Consider the following 23,031-nt stretch of genomic DNA (forward strand, 5'->3'; position numbering starts at 1 on the left):
GAACATGCCCATAAATTTCTCCACTTACCCAGTAACTCTCTACATCGCCTTTATGGCCTCATCGGAGAACAAGCCCGACAGATAGGGAAGCAGTGTGTTCTGTGGGAGTTCCATTCCTCCCTCCTCCACCTAGTAAAGGAGTTAATCCCCAGGGTTTATTCCACCAATGATTTGTGGCAAATGGATGTGACACATGTGGGTCGTGTGGCCATCCATGTCTGTAATGAAACCTTTTCTAAATTTCTTTGGGCCACAGTGACCTCCTATGAGAACACTTCTTCAGTCATTAAACATTTGTATTGTTGCTTTTTCTCTCACGGAGTTCCTAATACTATAAAGACCAACAATGGTCCAGCTTATACCTCTAAGCAGATGGTCACCTTCTTTGCCACGTTTGCCATTAAACATGTTACAGGGATTCCCTGTAACCCACAGGGTCAGGCCCTAGTGGAATGGGCCCATCATACTCTGAAGACCACCCTTGTTAAACAGAAAGGGGGAGGAAGTAGACAGAATCCCCCATGGCCCACAGGCAGATGTGGATAAAACCTTACTTACAATTACAAATAAAAAATACTTACAATTTTTGTGCCTAGACAGGATACTGGCCTCTCTCCAAATGTATCATTCGGCACAATCTTATAGACAGGACAGAAAACTAGGCCCCATGAAAACAGCGCTTCAAGCGCCAGAAAACATTCAAATGGTCCTTTGGAAGGACAAGGGAGGACAATGGCAAGGTCCATCCTTAGTACTTTGTTGAGGGCCAGGATATTTATGTCTTGCAGGTCCTGATGGGAAAGACCACTGGAATCCAGAAAGAAGAACAAGGAAAGTTGCCCCTATTAAAAAAGGGGCTGAAGAAGAAAAGAAGATGATGACCCAGATCAGCACCATAACAGGGAAATGATTACCCTTGCCAGATTAACTTAGTGACTGGACCCAGCAGCACACTTCCTTTCCCATCCCCTTCTATTGTATTCCCATGGGCTCTATCTAAATAGCCATTCTTGTACTGTTACTTTTTTTGCTTTTGCCTACTTTGCTAGGATGGTTTCTATGTATTCTTAAAAATTCTATAGAAGTGCTTACGGAAGAGCTTCTCATTTGTCAACATGAGAACACTCGGTCTTATTAATAAAAAAGGGGGAGATGTAAGGGGCAATGAGCACGGCTCTCTCTTTGAGATGTGCTGTCTCAGCTCGCAGGGCGGGCCCAGGAGGTAAAAGGGGCTTGGCCTCTGAGACAGGAGGGTGTGTCTGGCAGGAGTTAAAGGGACTGCAATGGGTTTCTGGAAATGGCGAGGGGGGGGGGGTGTCCTCTGGCTAGATCTCCTCCTGCGGCACTAACTCCAGAAGCTTCCAGTTTAGGGCTCTACCTATGCAGTTCTGAGTGGGCTGGGCATGGGGAATCCCAGAAGAGAGGCAGCATGAATAGACAGCCCTAAGCAGAGCTCACTCTCTTGCTCTTGCTTCCTGCTACACTCACTGAGAGGATGACTGAATAAAGAGAGAATGGTTGTACCTCCTGGTCTGTCTCCGTGGGATCCGGGTTGGAGCCCAAAGACTGGTAAGTTGGCCTAGCCCTGCAGCCAGTGAGTGGGCAGATAGAGTAGCCTTAAGGGAAGCTACAGGAAAGGTCCTTTATATACAAAAAACATGTTTATAATAGCTTTTTTTAGTGGTGGCAAAGAATTGGAAATTGAGGGGATGCTCATCAATTGGGTAATGACTGAACAAGCTGTGGTACATTACATTTAATGTAATGCTATTGTGTTATAAGAAATGACAGGACAATCTCAGAAAAATCTGGAGAGACTTTAATGAACTTAGATAAAGTGAAATTATCAGAACCAGAAGAATATTGTATATAGTATTTGTAATATTATATGATGATCAACTGTGAAGGACTTTGCCATTTTCAGCAATACAGTACTCTAAGACAGTTCTAAAGAAGTTATAATAAAAAGTTCTATCCAGAGAAAGAATTAATGAAATCTGAATGCAAATCAAAGCATACTTTTTAAAAAACTTTCTTTATCATTCTTAGTTTTTTTATTTTAGCCTGTTTTCTTTCACAACATAACTAACATAAGATATATTTTACATGACTGCACACAAATAATCTAATATCAAATTGCCTGCCTTCTCAATGAGAAGGGCAGGGAAGCAGTAGAGAATTTGGAATTCAAAATTTTTTTTTTTTAATTTTTAATTCCTGGTCCTGCTCATTTCACTCAGCATCAGTTCGTGTAAGTCTCTCCAGGCCTTTCTGAAATTATCCTGTTGGTCATTTCTTAAAGAACAGTAATATTCCATAATATTCATATACCACAATTTATTCAGCCATTCTCCAACTGATGGACATCCATTCAGTTTCCAGTTTCTAGCCACTACAAAAAGGGCTGCCACAAACATTCGTGCACATACAGGTCCCTTTCCCTTCTTTATAATCTCTTTGGGATATAATCCCAGTAGTAACACTGCTGGATCAAAGGGTATGCACAGTTTGATAACTTTTTGAGCATAGTTCCAAACTACTCTCCAAAATGGTTGGATTCGTTCACAACTCCACCAACAATGCATCAATGTCCCAGTTTTCCCGCATCCCCTCCAACAATCATCATTATTTTTTCCTGTCATCTTAGCCAATCTGACAGGTGTGTAGTGGTATCTTAGAGTTGTCTTAATTTGCATTTCTCTGATTAATAATGACTTACTTCCAATATGTTTTGAAGGAACACAAAATTTTGAAGAGATTCCTGATAAAACTTGAAGAAGGCATAATGGTTTGACTGGAGGGCCCAAAACAAATCACCAAAATTATCTTCAAAGTACAATTCTTAAAGATGTTCTCACATGGATCCTTTCTTGCTAAGTAACCACAAATAATTTACTATCTAATAACCTAGGAGTGGTGAAGACCAACATCTCTGGAGGCATCCCCCAACACACCGCCTGAAGTACAAAGATGAATAAGTCTGTCAGTCGATAAGGATTCATTAAATGCCTACTATGTCCCAGTCATTGTGCTAAGTGCTGAAAACAGAGGGGGAAAAGACAGTAAGTCATCAAGAAACTCACGATTTAATGGGCCAGACAGTACACACATATACACACACATATGCACAAAATATACAGATATGCGATATAGAGACTACATAATGATGTGATTCTGGGTATCAAGGTGGGCATAGCCGAGAAAGCCCAAAGCACTGATCAATGAGACTATAATACTTCTTAGGCAGGCAGGGAAGGACTTCGATAGGGTTGTCCCAGCTTTAAGTGAGCCTTTGTTCAAATGGACTTTTGATTACAGTCCCACACTAAATGGGAGTCTCTAGAAACCTACCTTTACTTATAGAGTCAGAAAGCCAAGTTATATCAAACACCTGAGGTTATATTTCCCTTATATAAGAGCCACTTAGGATGTAGATGTTTGCTAATTCCTTTTCAGGGGCAAGCCCGCTCTGAGGCACTCTCTTCCACCTCATAGCATCTTCTCTTTAATGGTTTCTTCCTCCTGATTGTGAGTTCTAATAGGGAACTTGTTCCTCCTTGTTAACTGTTAAAACTTCCTTGCTGACTCCTATGTGTTAATTCAAATAATAAATAGAACTCTTTTGTAACTTGTGATGGGTGCCTATGACACAATGTCTTTATATCTCAAAATGAATCTCTATTGTTATATATTATTTTTATTTGATATTCTTTTTTTTTACAATCCATTGCTCTTCTGAATTTACTTCATATTACCACTCCTGGAGCATGTTTTCCTCTTCAATAGGAAATGATAAACAGAGAGAAAGCACTAGAATTAAGGATGATGAATGATCCTTAAGGTGAAACTTCAATGTGAATTTGAAGGAAACCTGGAGAACCATTAGGGAAAGATGAAGAAAGAGGGTATTCTATGCATGGAGACAGCCAGAGAAAATGTCTGGAGCTAAGAAATGGGAGTATCTTGTTTATGGAGTAGCAAGGAGGATAGAAGTGTACATGGAGGGAGTATTGTTTTTCTTTTTAAAAATTATTTAATATTTTATTTTTCCTCAACTACATGTAAAAATAATTTTTAACATTCTTTTTTAAGAATTTTGAGTTCCATGCTCAAAAAGTTATCAAACTGTGCATACCCTTTGATCCAGCAGTATATACTTCAACAACAATACTATATGATGACCAGTTCTGATGGACCAGGCCCTCCTCAGCAACGAGATCAACCAAATCATTTCCAGTGGAGCAGTAATGAACTGAACCAGCTATGCCCAGAAAAAGAACTCTGGGAGATGACTCAAAACCATTACATTGAATTCCCAATCCCTATATTTATGCCCACCTGCATTTTTGATTTCCTTCACAAGCTAATTGTACAATATTTCAGAGTCTGATTCTTTTTGTACAGCAAAATAACGTTTTGGTCATGTATACTTATTGTGTATCTAATTTATATTTTAATATATTTAACATCTACTGGTCATCCTGCCATCTAGGGGAGGGGGTGGGGGGGTAAGAGGTGAAAAATTGGAACAAGAGGTTTGGCAATTGTTAATGCTGTAAAGTTACCCATGCATATATCCTGTAAATAAAAGGCTATTAAATAATAAAAAAAAAACATATTGGAAGTACTGAATTTGGGGTGTTCAGAGAGAGTTTTCCCTCCTCATCAGGAAAAGACAAATTCAGAAAAACTAGCAGCGCTCAGGCCTTGCAGAGATTGATTGCATTTGTTTTACTAATGGTGTCACCACCTAATTACCTCAGGAAAAGCCTTCTCTTCCAGCTCTAATGGAGTTATATTTATATAAATCATTTGGTTTTTGAATAGCCTTTTGGAAAAGCCTAAAGAGCTATAATTTTATGGACATAGCCTGCCATTGAGGGGGTGGTATGAGGGACCTCAGCAATGGCAGAATGCAAACCAAAGTAGATTTTAGAAATGTCTAATAATTATGCTGGAGAAACTGAGTTTTGTTTTTTAATTTATAATTTGAGAAATCATTTTCAATTTTGCCCTATGAATTTTCTTGATTCTTTGTCACAATTCATTAGGAAGGGCACTTAAAAGGACAACTCCTGCTGAGTTTATGAAGGCAGAGGCAGCAGAGACCCTCGACGTTCTACATAGGAGGGTGGAGAAAAGGGGAGAATCAGACCTCCTCACAGTGGAAGTGGAAGTGTGGAAAGGTCTGCAACCCTCTACCTGCCTCAGAATAGGACACAAGAGCTCAGACTAGCAGCTGACCACAAGAGAGGACAACTGACAGAAATACAGGTCCCATGGCAATAGCCGGGGGCGGCAGTTGCAAATGTGTGTCCAGCCACAAAGGCTCACTTGATTCTACTTAAATTCAATAAATGCCTTTTATCAATGTCCCTTCCCACAGCCCAACTCCTACTGAGGACCTGGTTTTTTTGAGTGCATCAATTGCACAATTTTTTTTCCAGAAAGGTTTTGGAGAACCAAGGAATGGCATTGTTGGGAGGGGGCTTGTTTTATACAAGGAGGAAGAGAAAATGTCTACAAGCCCCTACACAAGGGGACTGTCCCTCAGAGGCTTCTCAAAGGATGAAGATTCCTCTCACCTCCATGGCACTCCCAAGCAGAAGGAGGTCCCTACCGATGGACCAGAAAAGATAAAGTAGGTGGGGGTACAAGGAGCTTCTCCCTGGCCTCCTGTGAAAGAAATGTCATTTTTGTTCTAAGAGGAAAGAAGAGGCAAAGGGAAATAAGTAACTACTATATACCAGGAACTGTGCTAAGTACTTTAAAAATATCTAATCCTCACAACTACTCTGGGAAATAAGTTTTATTATCTCCATTTTACAATCAAGGAAACTGAGGCACACAAAAGTTTGGTGACTTGTCAGTTCTCCCTGAGATCAGTTGCTGCCTTTTCCACTCTTTGTATCCCCAATGTTTAGAGCCATACTTGACCCATTTAATGAGGATTTAGTAAATGTTTATTGAAGGCAGAATCAAACTGGGGGAATAAAGGCAGGGATTCATCCAATCTTTCCCCTAAGCCTCTCCAAATACTTTTAAGAAATTATCAAGGAAAACTATCCTGATATTCTAGAGCCAGAGGGTAAAATAGAAATTGAAAGAATCTACCGATTCTCTCAAAGAGATCCCAAGATGAAAACTCTCAGGAATATTATAGCCAGACTCCACAACTTCCAAGTCAAGGAGAAAATATTGCAGGCATCCAAAAAGAAACAAGTCAAGGGTAGTAAAGCCACAGTCAGGATAACACAAGGTTTAGCTGCTTTATTAAAGGAGCAGAGAGTTTGGAATATGATATTCTGGAGCGCAAAGGAGCTAGGATCACAACCAAGAATCACCCACCCAGCAAAATTAGTATAATCCTTCAGAGGAAACAGTGGATATTCAATTAAATAAAGGATTTTCAAGCATTCTTGATGAAAAAATCAGAACTGAATAGAAAATTTGACTTTTAAATACAAGATTCAAAAAGGGAATAAAAAGATAATCAGGAAAGGGAAATTATAAGGAGCCTTAATAAGGTTATGCTATTTACATTCCTACATGGAAAGATGATGCTTGTAACTCCCAAGAATTTTCTCATTATTAGGGCAGTTAGGAGTAAATTTCGATAGAGGGCATAGATGGGAGTTGATTATGAAGGTTCTAAATATCTAAAAAAAAAATAAAATTAGCAAGTGAGAGGAATGTATTGGGAGAAAGGGAAGGAGAGGTAAAATAGCATAAATTATCTGCCATAAAAAAAGCAAGAAAAAGTTTTTACAGTGGAGAAGAGGAGGAAGGGGAGGGAACCAATCTTACTCTCATCAGAATTGGCTCAAACTGGGAATAACACACACTCAAGTATAAAAATATTTCTTACTCTGCAGGAAAGTAGGAGGAGAAGGACACAGAGAAGGGGGGTGTGTAATGTTCTGGTTAGCTTTCTGGAGGTCTTGAGACCAGCCTTTGTTTCAGCTGAGTAATCACCACGAGAATAGCCAGGGATAAAGTCCAAAATCTTTATTGTCGCCTTAATAGTCTATCTCGTTGCCTGGAGCCCGGGCCAGCTTTCTGGAGGAACCTTGAGAGAAGGTTTCAGTGGAGAAATGAAGGAGCCACCAGGAGCCTGATCAAAAATGGAATGTCTCGCTGAGTCTGGAGCTCCAGTCTCCAGTCCTCAGTCTTCTCTGAGTCTTTTCAAGTCCCTTCTAGATCTGACTCTGACCTCTTAAATACTCTATTACAATTAAATCCATACATCATACTGAGTATAGGCCAGTCATTATATCACTAGGGAACCATTATTTGTTGTAAGATTAAATCAATCATACTGAACTTAGAGAACTATTAAGCACCATGCTAAACTAGATAATCTTTGTCTTATCAATTCCACTGAGTTAAGCCCTTGTTATAAAATTTCTCCAGAATTCTGGCCCATTACAGGGTTGGGGAGGATAATAGAAGGGGGCAGATTGGGATAGAGGTAGTCTGAAGAAAAATACTTTTGAAGAGAATAAATAGGGAAAATACAGTTGGTAAAAGTAATATGAAAAGAATTTTGGAGCAAGTTTTTCTGATAAAGGTTTCATTCCTCAAATATATAGGGAACTGAATCAAATTTTTTAAAAAAAGTCATTTCCCAATTGATAAAGTGATCAAAAGATATTGTTTTCAGATGAAATAATCAAAGCTATTCATAGCAATATGAAAAAACACTCTGAAATTCATTATTGAAGAAATACAAAATAAAACAATTCTGAGATATTACTTCATACTTATTAGATTAGTTAATTAATAGGACAGAAAAGGAAAATGACAAATGATGGAGGGAATATAAGAAAAATGAGACATGAATGCATTATTGATAGAGGTGAAGTGACCCAACCATTCTATAGAATTTGGAATTATATCCAAAGGGTTATAAAACTATGCATACCTTTTGACCTAGCAATTCACACTAGGTCTGTATCTCAAGAGAGATTTTTTTTCTTAATTTAAAATTTATAAAAAGGAAAAGGACCTATATGAATAAATAAAAAAATTCATAAAATTTCTGGGAGTATAGAATTGGAAATTGAAGGGATGCCCATGGACTGGGGAATGGCTGAATAAATTGTGACATGTAAGAAATTATGGGCAGTATGCTCTCAGAAAAATCTGAAATGACTTCCATGAGTTCATGCAAAGTGAAATGTACTGTGAAAATGTGAAAATTGAGATGAGTTGGGGTAAAACTAATTGCTTAAATTGTGCAAATATCTGCACATGGGCTAATTAAATATTTACAATTGGCAGAGATTCTATTTGGTCACTGAAAATCTCTTCTGTTTCTTTATCATGGTTTGGAGGTGGTGATCTTGAATTCTTGGAAACTATGCCATTGGATAGCATGCTCTGGAAGAGTTTACCACCTCAAACATTTACAATGCTAGCAAAATTTGTTTTTTGAAAAAGAGATTCAAAATTAGAAGAAAGTTTAGGGTTGATATGGTACACCAAATGTTGGGAATAGAGAAGGGAGAGTTAAGACAATGATGTTCTGGGAAAGTGAAGGTCATGCTGATGATTGAGAATGAGATTAAAGATTATAAAACACAGGGGGAAATGGAATGATAAAAAAATTATAATCAGATAAAACAATTTCAGAATCTGTACATCTATTAATCACCAAAGCCTCCAGTGACCATCAGAGAGTCTTGCCATTATGAGTCTGGTTAACAAATGATGGACTATTTTGGCCAAAGGAATTCATAAACAGTATCTACTAAGGTGGGGAGAAGCTTATAGTCTGTTCAAGAAAAAAACATGAAAAACATTAAAGTTGTGGCTTTTTAAAGTCAAAAAGAATTTGCTTTGAATGAGATGCTAATATCAGATTGGAAGACAGTAATTTTGGATACTAAGGACAGAACCTGGAGATTTTCATCCCAACCATACATAATTAATTAAATTATGTTTTGGGACAATACATTATAGTTAGAATTTATTATACCCTCATAGGTTAATATAAAGAAAACATAATAGGACTAAATAACAATGCTGAAAGACATGGGTTAACCTGAGGATCTCCCAAAGGATTCATGAATAAATTTCAAGGGTTCCACAGACTCACGTAAAAAGGAATTGCATCATTATTTCCTTTCTAATTAGTTTCTTTTGTAATCATGTTTTGATTTTTGCATTTAAAAATATCCTGAGAAGGGATGCTATAAGCTCCACTAGATGTTAAAGGACTCCAAGCCACTGAAAAAAGAAAAAAAAAACACTAAAAATCCTTGCTCTAAGATAAAAAGTCAGATTCCTACAACTTTTCTCATAGTATCAGTAAAACCAAAGAGAAAATTTAAAAGACCAAAATATGATAATGTATGCTTATGATATTTTTTGCATCATTATAGAGCAAAATGTCTGCTTAACATCTTTTTAGGTTACTCTACTCTCAACTATTTTCAACAAACCAAAAGAATTTTCTAAAAATAAAAATGCTGGACCACTGACACTTACCGTCCCTTTTTTGCAGATTCAGTGTTGGTTAGTTATGCAGAATTGCTTCCTGTCTCTTTTTGTTGTTGTTGTTCAGGAGATGGTTCTCTCATTAGGAAATTATTTGGAAATTAGTGTGATATTTTTAAAAGATAGCAAAATATTTTAAAATTTATATGAATCAGGTGGTGAAATTCACAAGTATAGTATAGTATCAAACACCAACATTATAATCCATGAACAATATGCTACCCAGAAAGTACACAAGCCTGCCTCAGCCCATTTGGAGCTTTCAGTCTTGTAAAAACTCAGATATTTTTACTCTGTTTTAAATATAGCACCTAAAGACACTAGCCCTTTGATTGGCAAGATGTGTTTCCTTATGGAAGTCAAGTCCAAGGTTTCAGGTAGACTGTATAGGTCATTGTCTTCTAAAACCAAAGCTCACCGGCTCCCAAAGACTGGCTTTCCAAGACAAAAAGCTTTTCATGAATAGTGTAGGACAGCAATAACCCTCTCCCACAAATATGGCATCAATGCCAGGATGGACTCCAGTCAACAGTCCCTTTCCCAGGACACACCTCCAGCCAATGCTCAGAGAAAGTGTTCATGATTGTTCTGTGACACGCTGATTCCCACCCGTGGGGCCCCCCGCCTGCCACCCCACAGGGCTCATCATCTCCATTTAGACCCTGCCAGCAAATTCTACTTCCCCAGAGGTCCTCTACCTTCTGGCTCAGTGGAAATCCTTGGGAAGCTCTTTCTCATTAGAACAGAGAGCTGAAGATGATGGGATAAAAGCACGACTTCGCCCAGCTCTCCCCCAAACTGCGAAGCTGTAGAGCATTGAAGCACCCCACAAGGTGGAGCAGAGCCGAAGACGACTTAGGTCAGCAGCAAAGGTCTGACACAGTGGTGGGAGGCCCAGCCAATGCAACCCTGGCCCAGAGTCAGTGAGGCAGGACGGGAATCAGCATCAGGACTGGAGGCTTCTGGACCTCTTGGCCCATGGACGCCAGAACTTGGAAAGTCACTGGGGAGGGTCTGTGGCAAAGGGTCAGGAGCCAGCGCAGCCCGGCCTGGCCCAACTCCATGGTCAGCAAAGCAGGACGCTGTTGTTTGGCACCTTAGATCTTACAGCCACAGTGGGCAGGGGCACTCTTAACTGTCCTAACACTGCCCTAACTCCAGGGCAGAAAAGAGGACTTGTAGTCAGATTCCCAGAAGGATCTCTGAAAAAAAGAGGATGCTTCTGTGTACTTATAGCGGAAATAAATCCTAAAGACTTTGTAGGAAAGGATGGATCAGAGTTCACCACATGGTACATGAGGACAGAAGAATTTTCAGGAGTCATCCCTCAGAGCATGCACTGCACTGCCCGGCTTTCAGCTGGCCACTTGAACTGGTATAGTATTAAAAGGAATGTCTTCCATGTTTTCCATGTCCTCCTATAAAATATTTACTTTTTAATTTTTTTGTCATGACTTTAATAAGTCAATATATTTATTGGCATATATTCAATGTTTAGGTATCCTTTGCTAATTAAAAAAATAATTTTACTTAACATTTATTTAAAACTTTTTTTGAGTTACAATTATCTTCTTTCTCTCCAACTCATTAAGAAAACAAGCAATATATCAATTGTACATGTGAAATCATGAAAAACATTTTCACATTAGTCATGGTATTTTTTTTTTAAACTTTTTATTGACAGAGCCCATGCCTGGGTAGTTTTTTTTACAACATTACCCCTTGCACTCACTTCTGTTCTGACTTCTCCCCTCCCTTCCTTCACCCCCTCCCCCAGAAGCCATGGTATTTTTTAAAAAGCATTAAATAAAATTTAAGTGAAAGAAGTATGTTTTAATCTATTTTCAGAATTCATCAGTAGTCTCTCTGGAAATTGCTTTTTTCTTTGCAAGTCCTTTGGAATTGTCTTGGATCACTTATGGATTAGAATAGCTAAGTCCACAGTTGCTGCTGTACTCTTAACACTACAGAACTCTTCCACCTGACTTGTAGATGTGTTACTGAACTTGCCTCCTCCATTAGAAAGTGAGCTCCTAGAGAGCAGGGGTCATCTTGCTTTTGTATCTACATCCACAGCACTTGGGTCACGAGGCTCCGCACACAGTAAAAAAAAATTTTTGAGCATATGATGGCCTCTTTAAGAGATCTTTGAAAAACAAAGTCATTGAAAAGGTTCGTGAAAGAACCAACATATACTTACAACTTCCTAGAGCATATAATAAATGCTTTATTCATTCTATTTGGCCAATAAATTACTTTGTCTCTAAATATATTTTTAAGGGTAAAAAAGAGAGGAGTCTGAAGCTGTGATATTATTTTTGTAAAACTTCTGATGTGGAATTCGTTTCAACCAACAGTGATTAGTTAATGTATAATTTCAGTGGGTTGGTTGGGACACTGTGAGGTGAAATGACTTTCCTGGGGTCAAAGAGGCAGTAAATCTGTGTCAGAACCAAGACTTGGATGCAATGATCACTATCTACTCTGAGATGACTTTATTAAGCACTTTGCCAGCATTAAGCATAGTTCTTCTCAGTTTCTTTAGGGTGACTGGAATTATATTTTGAGCTAAAAACTCTTTGTCCCGGAGTTATAGTAATTCTTGGTGGCAATTCTGGGAGATATTTAGGACGGGACAGGGACTGGATTCATGGAAGTCCAGGTGATAAAGATTTGTATCTTCTCTGCAATTTATAGACTTAGAGCACTACCAGAGCACTGAAAGATCTTCAAATATTACAAAACTCTTCAATGTAATGCTAGAGAAAAAAAATTAGCTCTAAGTACAAATAACATTTTTTCCCCCTACCAGGTAATGTTATTAATCAACACTAATAAGATCCTTGAATATCAAAGAAAATATATGCCTTAACCTAGTGACTAAAAAAGTCATATGCTCTAGAAACATCAGGCAAAAGGAAAACAATACATATTATACTTTCTAGGGTATTAAGTTCATTCTGATCAAAATAATAAAGAAAAACAAGTATATATTTAAAACTTTTAGTCCAAGTAACAGTCTATCAAATCTTCAAAATTCTCCTTGATTGCTTCATTTCTCCAAACTTTTTTATCTTCCTTCTTTAAATTCTGCAGAGTTTTAGTGGAAAATTCTCTGTGATGAGGTGATCATCATGAAGTAGGACCACAATATTAACTTCAAATTCTATTTAAAAAAAAAAAAGAAAAGAAAAAATTTAAAGACTCGCATATTTCCTGTCATTCCTTTCAGAAAACAAAATAAAAACTCTATCAGAATCAACTGGCTCTAAAAGATCTGACAAATGTGTCGGTGTAGTCTTTGTTATTTTTTTGTTTAAAGACTTAACCCATCATATCCTAGCTTAATCTTTCAGTAAAAACAAAATGCTTATTTTTAAATTATTTTTTTTAAGTGCTTTCTGGAAAAATTTCTATCTCATTTAAGGAGACAGTTATTAAATTTCAAAAAATATACTCCCTTATCCTTTGCCCTTTCTCTAAAAGTGGTTTTGAAATTGGATTCACTTGCTTCTTTTTTTTAAATGCTGTTTTGTCTTCTGAACAATAATTAGCCATTTATTTCTGATCTACTCTTTTTACAACTAACTTGCAATTGTCCCATTTGCAAATGAGAAAAAGCAATTTCAACAGCACTATACAATGTAATTTTTCTTCTCTAGAAAATACATTTATATATAAACTTATAGTTAGGCCTTCTTTTTACTTTAAGCAAATAGAGATCTTCCCTACCTCTTTAAATGTTAAAACTTTCAGATTACAATAAAATAATATGGTAGAAAATGAACCCATATCTGCTTCTTACTTTGGAAGGGAAACAGGGATATTAGAATCATAAAAACATAAATGAAATGGACAATGCAAGACCAGGAAAAATTCTGATCCTATCAACATTTGAAACAGGAATTCCCTTGTTTCTGATCTAAGGAATCCTTTTGTGCCTAAAGCAATGAACATTTTTAATTCAGTCACCTAAAATACACTCATAGGGTCCCTAGCATGGAATACCTTCCACTAGAGCTAATTCTTCAATTCTCCTCAAGTCTACTTTACTTTTAACAGAGTTCAGATTTCCTTCCTCCCTTTGTGTTTCAGCAGCAGCAGTGCTACTTAGATTAATAAAACCAGTGTTTTTACTCTAAACATGACAATGCTTATGTTTCTCTGACCAAAACCCAAACTAAACCTAAATAAAACCCACCAACCTGATTAAACAACAGATGAATTTGAGAATGGGGGGAATTTACAAATTCTACAGCATAAAAACCTATTATGTATATATTTTTTGGGGGGGCTGGAAAATTATGTAAGAATAAAAGAAGTTAAGAAATTGCTTTCAATATCTTAAATTGTGGTCTTAGCTTCAAGGAAATTCAACTCTGAGTCTATTTTTTTATTGTCACTCAAATAGTTAACCTTCTTAATGTTCATCAACTACAATTATTATGACTCCCCTACATTATGTTCTATTTATATAACTCTTTTAAAAAAGAATATCCTGGCATAATTAATGATGAGACATTCTGGTATATCTTGACAATGCAATTCATTTACATTAGTGAAAACATATTGGATTAGCTGTCTCAAAGAATTAACTACCTTTAACTGTTAGTGAAAAATAGCAGTAAGAATAATAGAATAAAATAATATAGTAAAATTTCTAGCTATGCTTTCTGGTTGGTATAAGAGTTCTGCCTCCATAGAATAAAAAAACAAAACAAAACAAAACCCCACCAATACTTGGAAATTTTCAGTTAATTTGGTATGTCATTCAAAGTTGAAATCATCATTATATTCTATTACTATCTCTTTGCCCTATTAAGCTATTAAATGACAACCAAGTACAAAGCATAACATTAAAATGTCTAGCTAAGAATATAAAGGTAGCAATTCTAGCAATTTGAAGTTATGAATATATTAATACTAAAGTTTGAGAATTATTGTGTGTATATATGATCACAATAACCTTACTTTCTTTTTAAAAAAATCACATAAGCTTTGAGGTTATAGATACAAACTTACCAACTTTGAAATTAGTAGTTTCAAGGGTAGGACAAGTGAAAAGTCTAGGGAATATCATATATATGGGAACGGAAAGACTCCTGCAAACATCACCGTCAGCAATTTGGATATTCTGAATCTCTGTGGCATCTCTGGCATATCCTTCTGCACAACCTTGAGAATGAATAACAATATTAAAATTACAAACAAGAAGATACTAAAATGTTTTAAGTATGAAATATCTAAATAAAATCCCATTTTTCTCTCTAATTTGTTTTCCAAAGTTCATGGACAAATAACATATTTATTAAAAAAAAAAAAAAAAAAAAAAAAACAGTTCTTTCTGCCTCTTTTTTTTTTTTTTTGGTGAGGAAGGGAGTAGGGAGTTTAATCCCCTTAAATAATATCTTATTTTTTTAATTATAATCTAAGACAATTTTCAACATTCATTATTTACTTAAAATTCTGAGTTCCAAATTTTCTTCTCCTCTTCTTATTTCTACCTTTCCTAAGATAGTAAGCAATTTGATGTAGGTTATATATGTGCAATCACATAAAATATATTTCCATATTAGTCATGCCATGAAATAACAGACCAAAAGAAAAAAAAAACATTAAAAAAAGTAAAAATAATAGATTTGATTTGCATCCAGATTCCATCAGTTCTTTCTCTGGCAGTAGATAACATTTTCCAACATGAGTTCTTGGGAATTCTTTGGGATCATTATATTCCTGAGACCTAAGTCATTCATAGTTGATCATCATACAATATTGGTGATTCTGTTTATAATGTTATCCTAATTCTACTCAATTCACTTTGCATCAGTTCATATAATTCATTCCAGGTTTTTCTGAAATGTGTCTGCTTATTACTTCTTATAGAATTGTATTCTATTACATTCATATACCACAACTTGTTTAGCCATTTCCCCAAATGATGGGCATTGCCATAAAAAGAGATGCTATAAACATTTTTGTACAATGTGTGCCCTTTTACAGTTTTAAAAATTTAGAATACAGACCTAGTAATAGTTGTTAGACAGTTTGTGTATCTTTTGGGCAGAGTTCCAAATTGCCTTCCAGAATGGTTGGATCAGTTGATATAGCCTTGGTTGCTATAGTTGATATAGCAAATGAAGGTGGCTTCCCTTTTAAATCTTGTCTGCATTAGTTTTGTTTGTACAAAAACTTTTTTAATTTAATATATTCAAAATTATCTATTTTATGATCAATAATGACCTCCAATTCTTCTTTGGTCACAAATTCCTTCCTCCTCCACAAATCTGAGAGGTAAACTATCCTATGTTCTTCTAATTTGTTTATAATATCATTCTTTATGTCTAGATCATGAACCCATTTCAACCTTATCTTGGTATACAGTGTTAAGTGTGCATCTATGCCTATTTTCTGCCATACTAGTTTCCAATTTTCCCGGCAGTTTTTGTCAAATAGTGAATTCTTATCCCAAAAGGTGGGGCCTTTGGGTTTGTCAAATACTAGTTTGTTATATCATTGGCTATTTTGTTCTGTGAACCTAACCTATTCCACTGATCAACTATTCTTTTTCTTAGCCAGGATGGTTTTATGACTGCTGCTCTATAAAATAGCTTTAGATCTGGTACAACTAGGCCACCTTCATTTGCTTTTCTCTTCATGAATTCCTTTGAAATTCTTGCCCTTTTGTTCTTCCAGATGAATTTTGTTGTTATTTTTTGTAGGTCAGCCACCACTCTTATTTCTTAGCCAGTACCAAATAGTTTTGATGACTGCTGCTTTATAATATAGTTTTATGTCCTGTATGGTTAGGCTACCTTCCTTTCATTTTTTTTTTTTATTACTTCCCTTGATATTCTTAACCAGTTCTTCCAGATGAACTGTTTTTTCCTAGCTCTATAAAATATCTTTAGTTTGATTGATATGGCTACTGAATATGTAAATTAATTTAGGCAGAATTGTCACTTTTATTATTTTGGTTCAACTTACCCACAAGCAATTTATATTTTCCCAATTATTTTGATCTGATTTTATTTCTGTGAAATGTTTTGTAATTGTGTGCATATCGTTCCTGGGTTTGTCTTGGCAGGTAGACTCCTACATATTATTGTCTACAGTTACTTTAAATGGAATTTCTCTTTCCATCTCTTGCTGCTGGGCTTTGTTGGCAATATATAAAAATGCTGATGATTTATGTGGGTTTATTTATAACTTTGCTGAAGTTGTTAATTATTTCAATTAGTTTTTTAGTTGATACTTTTAAGTATAACATCACACCATGTGCAAAAAGTCATAGTTTTGTTTCTTCACTAATTCCTTCCATTTCTTTTTTTTCTCCCTTCTTATTGCTAGAGATAACATTTCTAATACAATATTGAATAATAGTAATGCTTCATCCCAGTCTTATCAGTAAGGCTTTTAGCTCATCCTTATTACAAATAATGCTTGCTGATCATTTTGGATAGATATTATAATTTTAAGGAGAAAAATAAGAACAGGTAGTGTGTTTTGTCAAAAGCTTTTTCTGTATTGAGATAAACATATAATTTCTGTTGGTTATATGTTACTGATATAGTCAATTATGTGGATATTTTTCCTAATATTGAACCAGTTGTGTTCTTACTATAAATCCCACCTGGTCATAGTACATTATCCTGGTAATAAACTGCTGTAATCTCTTTTAGTATTTTATCTAAAATTTTTGAGTTTTCTTTCCTGTTTTAGTTTTGGTTAGATATCAGCACCATATTTGTTTCACAAAAAGCTTTTGGTAGGAGGCCACAGATTTTTCAAAACTATGTATCGTATAGGAATTAATTGTTCTTTAAGAATTTACTAGTGCATCCATCTGGCCCTGGGGATTTTTTCTTGAAAGTTCATTGATGGTTTATTCAATTTCTTTTTCTAAGATGGGGCTATTTAAGTACTTTATTTCCTCTTAATCTGGGCAATTTATATTTTCTTTTTTTTGGCAAGATAACTGGGATTAAGTGGTTCACCCAAGATCACACAGCTGGTAAATATTAAATATCTGAGGCCAGATTTGAACCCAGGTTCTCTCGACTTTCAGGGCAGTGCTCCATAAATTGGCTACCTTGGCAATTTGTATTTTATCAATATTTATCAATTTTGCTTAAATCATAAGATTTATTGACACAAAATATTTCCTGTAATATTTTCTATTCTCAAACAATTTTTTCCAGAAATCTAACATATCTAACTTTTCACCTCCCTAACTTCTTATTTATTTTGTAGTTAAATTTACTAATTATAAGAGGGGATGGCATAAAGTCGTTTTACTGTCTATTTCCTCCTGCAACTTCTTTTTTAGGAAGTTGGATATTATTTCACTTGATGCATTTGTTTAGCATTGATATTACTTCATTGTCTATGGTATCTTTTAGCAAGATGTAGTTTCTTTCCTTGTCTCTTTTAATTAGATCTGCTTTTGATTTTGATTTGTCTTAAGATCATGACTGCTATCTCTGCCATTTTTCTGGTCAGCTGCTTCTCTCCTTCTGTATACCAATAAATCCTACAGCAAGATTTTGATTTTTAATTCACCACTTTCTGCTTCTGTTTTATGTTGAGTTCATTCCATTCACATTCACAGTTAAGGTTACTATATACTTCCCTGCTTCCTATTTTTCCTTCCATTTATCCTTCTTTCTCTTTTCACTCTTTCCCTCCTCACTATTGTTTTGCTTCTTCCCACCCATATTTCTTTCTTCTCTGTAGGATAAAATAAATTTCTATACCCAACTGATTGCAAATGTCATTCCCTCTTTGAGCCAATTTCTATGAGAATAAGGTTCAAGCCATGCCTTAATACCCCTTATTTCCTTATCTTCCTCTCACTGTAAAAGGTCTTTCATGCCTCTTCAAGTGAGATAATTTACCCTATCTTATCTCTTCTTTCCTTCTCCTAATGTAATCCTTATTTCTCATCATTTAAAAAAATTATCTCAAAGTAATCTTATGCCCACACTCTCTATGTATACTCCTTCTAACTGTACTAACAGTTCTTAAGAATTACAAGTATTATTTTCCCATGAAGGGATATAAACAGTTTAGCCTTATTTTAATCCCTTACATTTTTTCTTTTTTTACATTTCTCTTGAGTTCTGAAATTGAAAAATTCAAACTTTTTGTTCAGTTTTGGAAAGCAGTAAAGCTTGAAAGCCTTCTATTTCGTTGAATGACAGCAACCCCTCCCCCCTAAAAAAAAAAAAAGTATTATATTGTTTTACTGGGAAGGTACCTTCTTGGTCATAATTCTAACTCCTTGGTCTTCTGGAATATCATATTCCATGCCCTCTGAACCTTTAATGTTGAAACAGTTATATCCTGAGTAATCCTGACTGTGACTCCATACTATTTGTTTTTTTTTTCTGATTGCTTGCAATATCTTTTCCTTCATTTGGGAATTCAGGAATTTGGCTATAATAGTCCTGGGAGTTTTCATTTTAGGAATTCTTTTAGGAGATGATTGGTAGAATCTTTCACTATCTTACCCTTCTAGTTCTGTAATATCAGAGCAATTTTCTTTGATAATTTCTTGAAGTATGATATCCAAGTCCCTTTTTGGATCATGGCTTTTAGGTAGTCCATTAATTCTTAAATTAATTATCTCTCCTGGATCAGTTTTCCAGGTCAGTTGTTTTTCCAATGAAATATTTAATGTTTTCTTCTATCTTTTCATTCTTTTGAATTTGTTTGATTGACTTCTCATGTGACATGGACAAGTTTCTACTTGTCCAATTCTAATTTTTAAGAAGCTATTTTCTTTAGCTTTCTACCTTCTTTTTCATTTGATATACTTTAGTAGAATTAAAAAGTTCCACTTTTTAGGGATTTGTTTTCTTCAGTAAATTTTTGTACAATTTTTGTGCTTCCTTTATCAATCAATCTGTTGATTCATTTTCATGATTCTCTTGCACCATTCTCATTTCTTTTCTCAATTTTTCTTCTTCCTCTCTCAATTCATATTTTTCTTTCAGGCTTTTGCATGTAGGTATTTTGATACTGTTGTCCTTTTCTGAGTTTGTCTTGTTCTTCTCTCTCATCATAAAAACTTTCTAAAGTCAAATTGTTTTTTGCTGTTCATCTTTGCCAATACATCTATCTTTTCGATCCTTTTACAGTTGTTCTCTGCTTCGTAGTGAAAGAGTCATTGTTCACAACTTCTTGTGCTCAGGGTTCAGGTCCTGACTACTTCCATAATATTGCAATAAGACCCGTGGGAAGCCTGATGCTCCTGGGGTGGATGGGGGGGAAGTTTTAGCAGCTCACTTGATGCTGTGCTAAAGCCCACAAAGGGGTGGAGAAGTGTCTGGTGCTAGGCAGGGCCACAGGGGGTCTGACTGCTAGACTGATGGTGTTTTGCTAAGACATGGTGGAAAGGGGAGAGTCTGGTTTTGCACTAGGGTTAAGGGAAAGCTTGATTATCTGCTGGTGTTGTGTGAGGACCTAATTTTGTTGGTTATTTTGGGGAGGGCTTACGGGGAGGTTTGGTGCAATGCAGGGACACATAGTGGAATATGAGGAAGGCTAGTACTTTGCCTATGCTGTGGGTGAGTGCACAGGGGTAACCCTTAGCCTATTGCTAAGCCATGGGGCTTGGGTCACTAACCTGCACTGGGGATCAGGGGGCCTCTCGCTGGGCTCACAGCACCCTGCCTGCCCTGGGCTGAACTCCCCTTTTACCCAAGACAGATTTTTCCAGCCAACCCCCCAAGTTGATTTCAACTAGAAAATTACCTTACTCTATATTTTTGTTGCTTCTGTCATTCCAGAATTTGTTTTGAGTTACTATTTTGTAGTTGTTTGGGGGTGAATATGGGAGTGTTCAGGCAATTTCCTGCTTACTCTGCCATCTTGGCCCTTGGAACAAAGTTCTTTTATCAAAGCCAAAAAGTACTTTCCTCAGAAACTGTTGTTTGTGTTTCAGTTGTTTCAATGATGTCCACTCTTCATGATCCCATTTGGGGATTTTTTGGCAAAGCCATTTTCTCTCTAGCTCATTTTACAGGTGAGGAAACTAAAGCAAGAGGGGTTAAATGAGTTCTCTGGGGTCACAAAACTAGTAAATGTCTGAGACTAGATTTGAACTCATGTTTTCCTGACACTCTATCGACTGTGCCATCTAGCTATTCCCTCAAACATATGATTTTTTAAAAGATGTTTTGTTGTTTTTAGAATCATTTTATCTATTATCATTTCTCACTGCATCATCCCTTACGGAAAAGAAAAAAAGCAATAAAAAATATTGGATAGAATGACTCTATAAAGTATTTTGTCCTAATTGTTCTTTGTCTTTTGCCATTACAGAGTAATGTATGTTACCTATGGCCTTTGTGGCTAACATGTAAATTTGAATAAAGCAGTGTCAGCAAAGGAATTTATTTATAAAACATTTTTGGCAGAAATTTTTGTCACCTGCAGTTGTTCAAATTTATAAATTAATTATCTTCAACAACAATACTATATGATGATCAATTCTGATGGACATGGCCCTCTTCAACAATGTGATGAACCAAATCAGTTCCAATAGAGCAGTAATGAATTGAACCAGCTACACTCAGTGAAAGAACTCTGGGAGATGACTATGAACCACTATACAGAATTCCCAATCTCTCTATTTTTGTCCGCCTGCATTTTTGATTTTCTTCACAGGCTAATTGTACACTATTTCAAAGTCCGATTCTTTTTGTACAGCAAAATAACTGTATGGACATGTATACATATATTGTATTTAACTTATACTTTAACATATTTAACATGTATTGGTCAACCTGCCACCTAGGGGAGGGAGTGGAGGGAAGGAGGGGAAAAATTAGAACAAAAGGTTTTGCAATTATCAATGCTGAAAAATTACCCATGCATATATCTTGTAAATAAAAAGCTATAACAAAAAATTAATTAATTAATTAGTATCCTATAATGTCGAAGGAAATTGAAAATTCACCTAATTTATAAACAATCTCATTTTATGTTTTATTCTTTTCTTTTTTAAAAAGTACTTTTTATGAGTAACATTTTATTTTCCTATTCTTAATTTGTTATTTCTATTTTTTTTTAATGTGGCAATTGTGGTTAAATGACTTGCCCAGGGTCACACAGCTGGGAGGTGTTGGATATCTGATATCAGATTTGAATTTAGGTCCTCCTAACTTCAGAGCTGGTGCTCTATCCACTGTGCCACCTAGCTGCCCCTTTCCTATTCTTAAAAGAGAAATTTGAAGAAAGAAAAATGAAATCAAATATAATTCTCTTCTCTCTGGAGCAATGCACCAGGTGTCTCTGTTTCAGGTTTTTGAAAAGAGATAAGGTTTTTGGTTTCTTTTTGTTTTTTACTGTAATGATATATTTATGAAATTGTATTAATATTTATTTGACAGATTTTTAAAAATCACTTTATTAAATGGATTAACTAATTATCTTATGACTCATCTTATTGTCAATAAAATATACTTCATGCTTTTTAAAAATTAAAATCTTATGCAACATGAAAAAAGTATTTTTTATTCATTTTTATAACATCTATATTATATATGTATGCATGTTATGTTATATGTTTTATGTATAGGTGTGTGTATATAGACAGAACATTCTCCTTTTGAGAGTCATTCTTTAAAACAAAGAATTGAAAACAAAAAAAAAAAGTTCAGAAAAATGATCAATAAGTATGAAATTAAAGCAGTATTAATTAAATGCACTCATATCCTTCCATTTCTGTAAAAGAGGGTGAGATACCTTTTCCTATCCCTTCTTTAGAGTCAAGTTTGGATCACTGAAATTTCACATCATTCAGTTTTGATTTTTTTTTTTTTTTGGTTATTGTTATTCTTTCCATTTCATTCAAGCAATTGTGTACACTGTTTTCCTGCTTCTGTTTCTTTTACTTTATATCATTCACAAAAGTACTCTTCTAGTGCTTCTCTGTATACATCACATTCATCATTTCTTTATAGCATGATGTTTTCCCTACAAACATACCACAATTTGTCTAGCCATTTTCTAAACAAAGGACACCTATTCTGTTTCCCATTCTTTACTACTACATAAAAATGCTGCTACAAATATTTTCATGTACATAGGACCTTTCTTTTTGTCCCTGACATCTTTAGGGCATAAGCTAGGCAGAGGTACTTCTATAAGTCAAAGAACATGGACACTTCAGTTACTTTCTTAACACCATTTCTAACTGTTTTTCTGAACAGCTGGGCCAATTAAGAACTCCACAAATAGTGCTGTAGGGTTATCCTCTAACTTTTTACATAAATATCATATGTTAAATTACCTACATGCTTTTAAATATAAAAAGTAACAAGAAGCAGCATTCATATAAGACTGAAGTGACTTACCACAGGTTTCCACTCGTACCAACTGCAACTCTATGTTTTTAATGGCAGCTTCTGAGTATTCAACCACTAGCTCCCCAGTTAGTGGCTGTGTAATAACACAGTTGGTTGAGTTGAGATGTCCTCTGATGAGAAATTTGGGGAGAGAAGCTCTCTAAGGGAAAATGAAAAT

At 35.5% G+C, this 23,031-nt stretch overlaps 1 protein-coding gene across 1 annotated transcript in view; it reads right to left on the reverse strand.

Moving 5' to 3' along the window:
• Nucleotides 1–11,396: 11,396 nt before the first annotated feature.
• Nucleotides 11,397–23,031, reverse strand: part of VPS26C (VPS26 endosomal protein sorting factor C) — a 39,841-nt gene continuing 28,206 nt past the window's right edge. Inside the window, exons 6-8 of the mRNA XM_003763357.4 lie at nucleotides 22,863–23,013; nucleotides 14,524–14,676; nucleotides 11,397–12,667 (exon numbers count right to left, since the gene is read on the reverse strand). Of these exons, the coding sequence (XP_003763405.1) occupies nucleotides 12,585–12,667; nucleotides 14,524–14,676; nucleotides 22,863–23,013 (387 nt within the window). The 3' untranslated portion in view covers nucleotides 11,397–12,584. The remainder of the gene's footprint in view (nucleotides 12,668–14,523; nucleotides 14,677–22,862; nucleotides 23,014–23,031) is intronic.

This window comes from Sarcophilus harrisii, chromosome 3 (genome assembly GCF_902635505.1).
Source record: "Sarcophilus harrisii chromosome 3, mSarHar1.11, whole genome shotgun sequence".
Taxonomy (NCBI): Eukaryota; Metazoa; Chordata; class Mammalia; order Dasyuromorphia; family Dasyuridae; genus Sarcophilus; species Sarcophilus harrisii.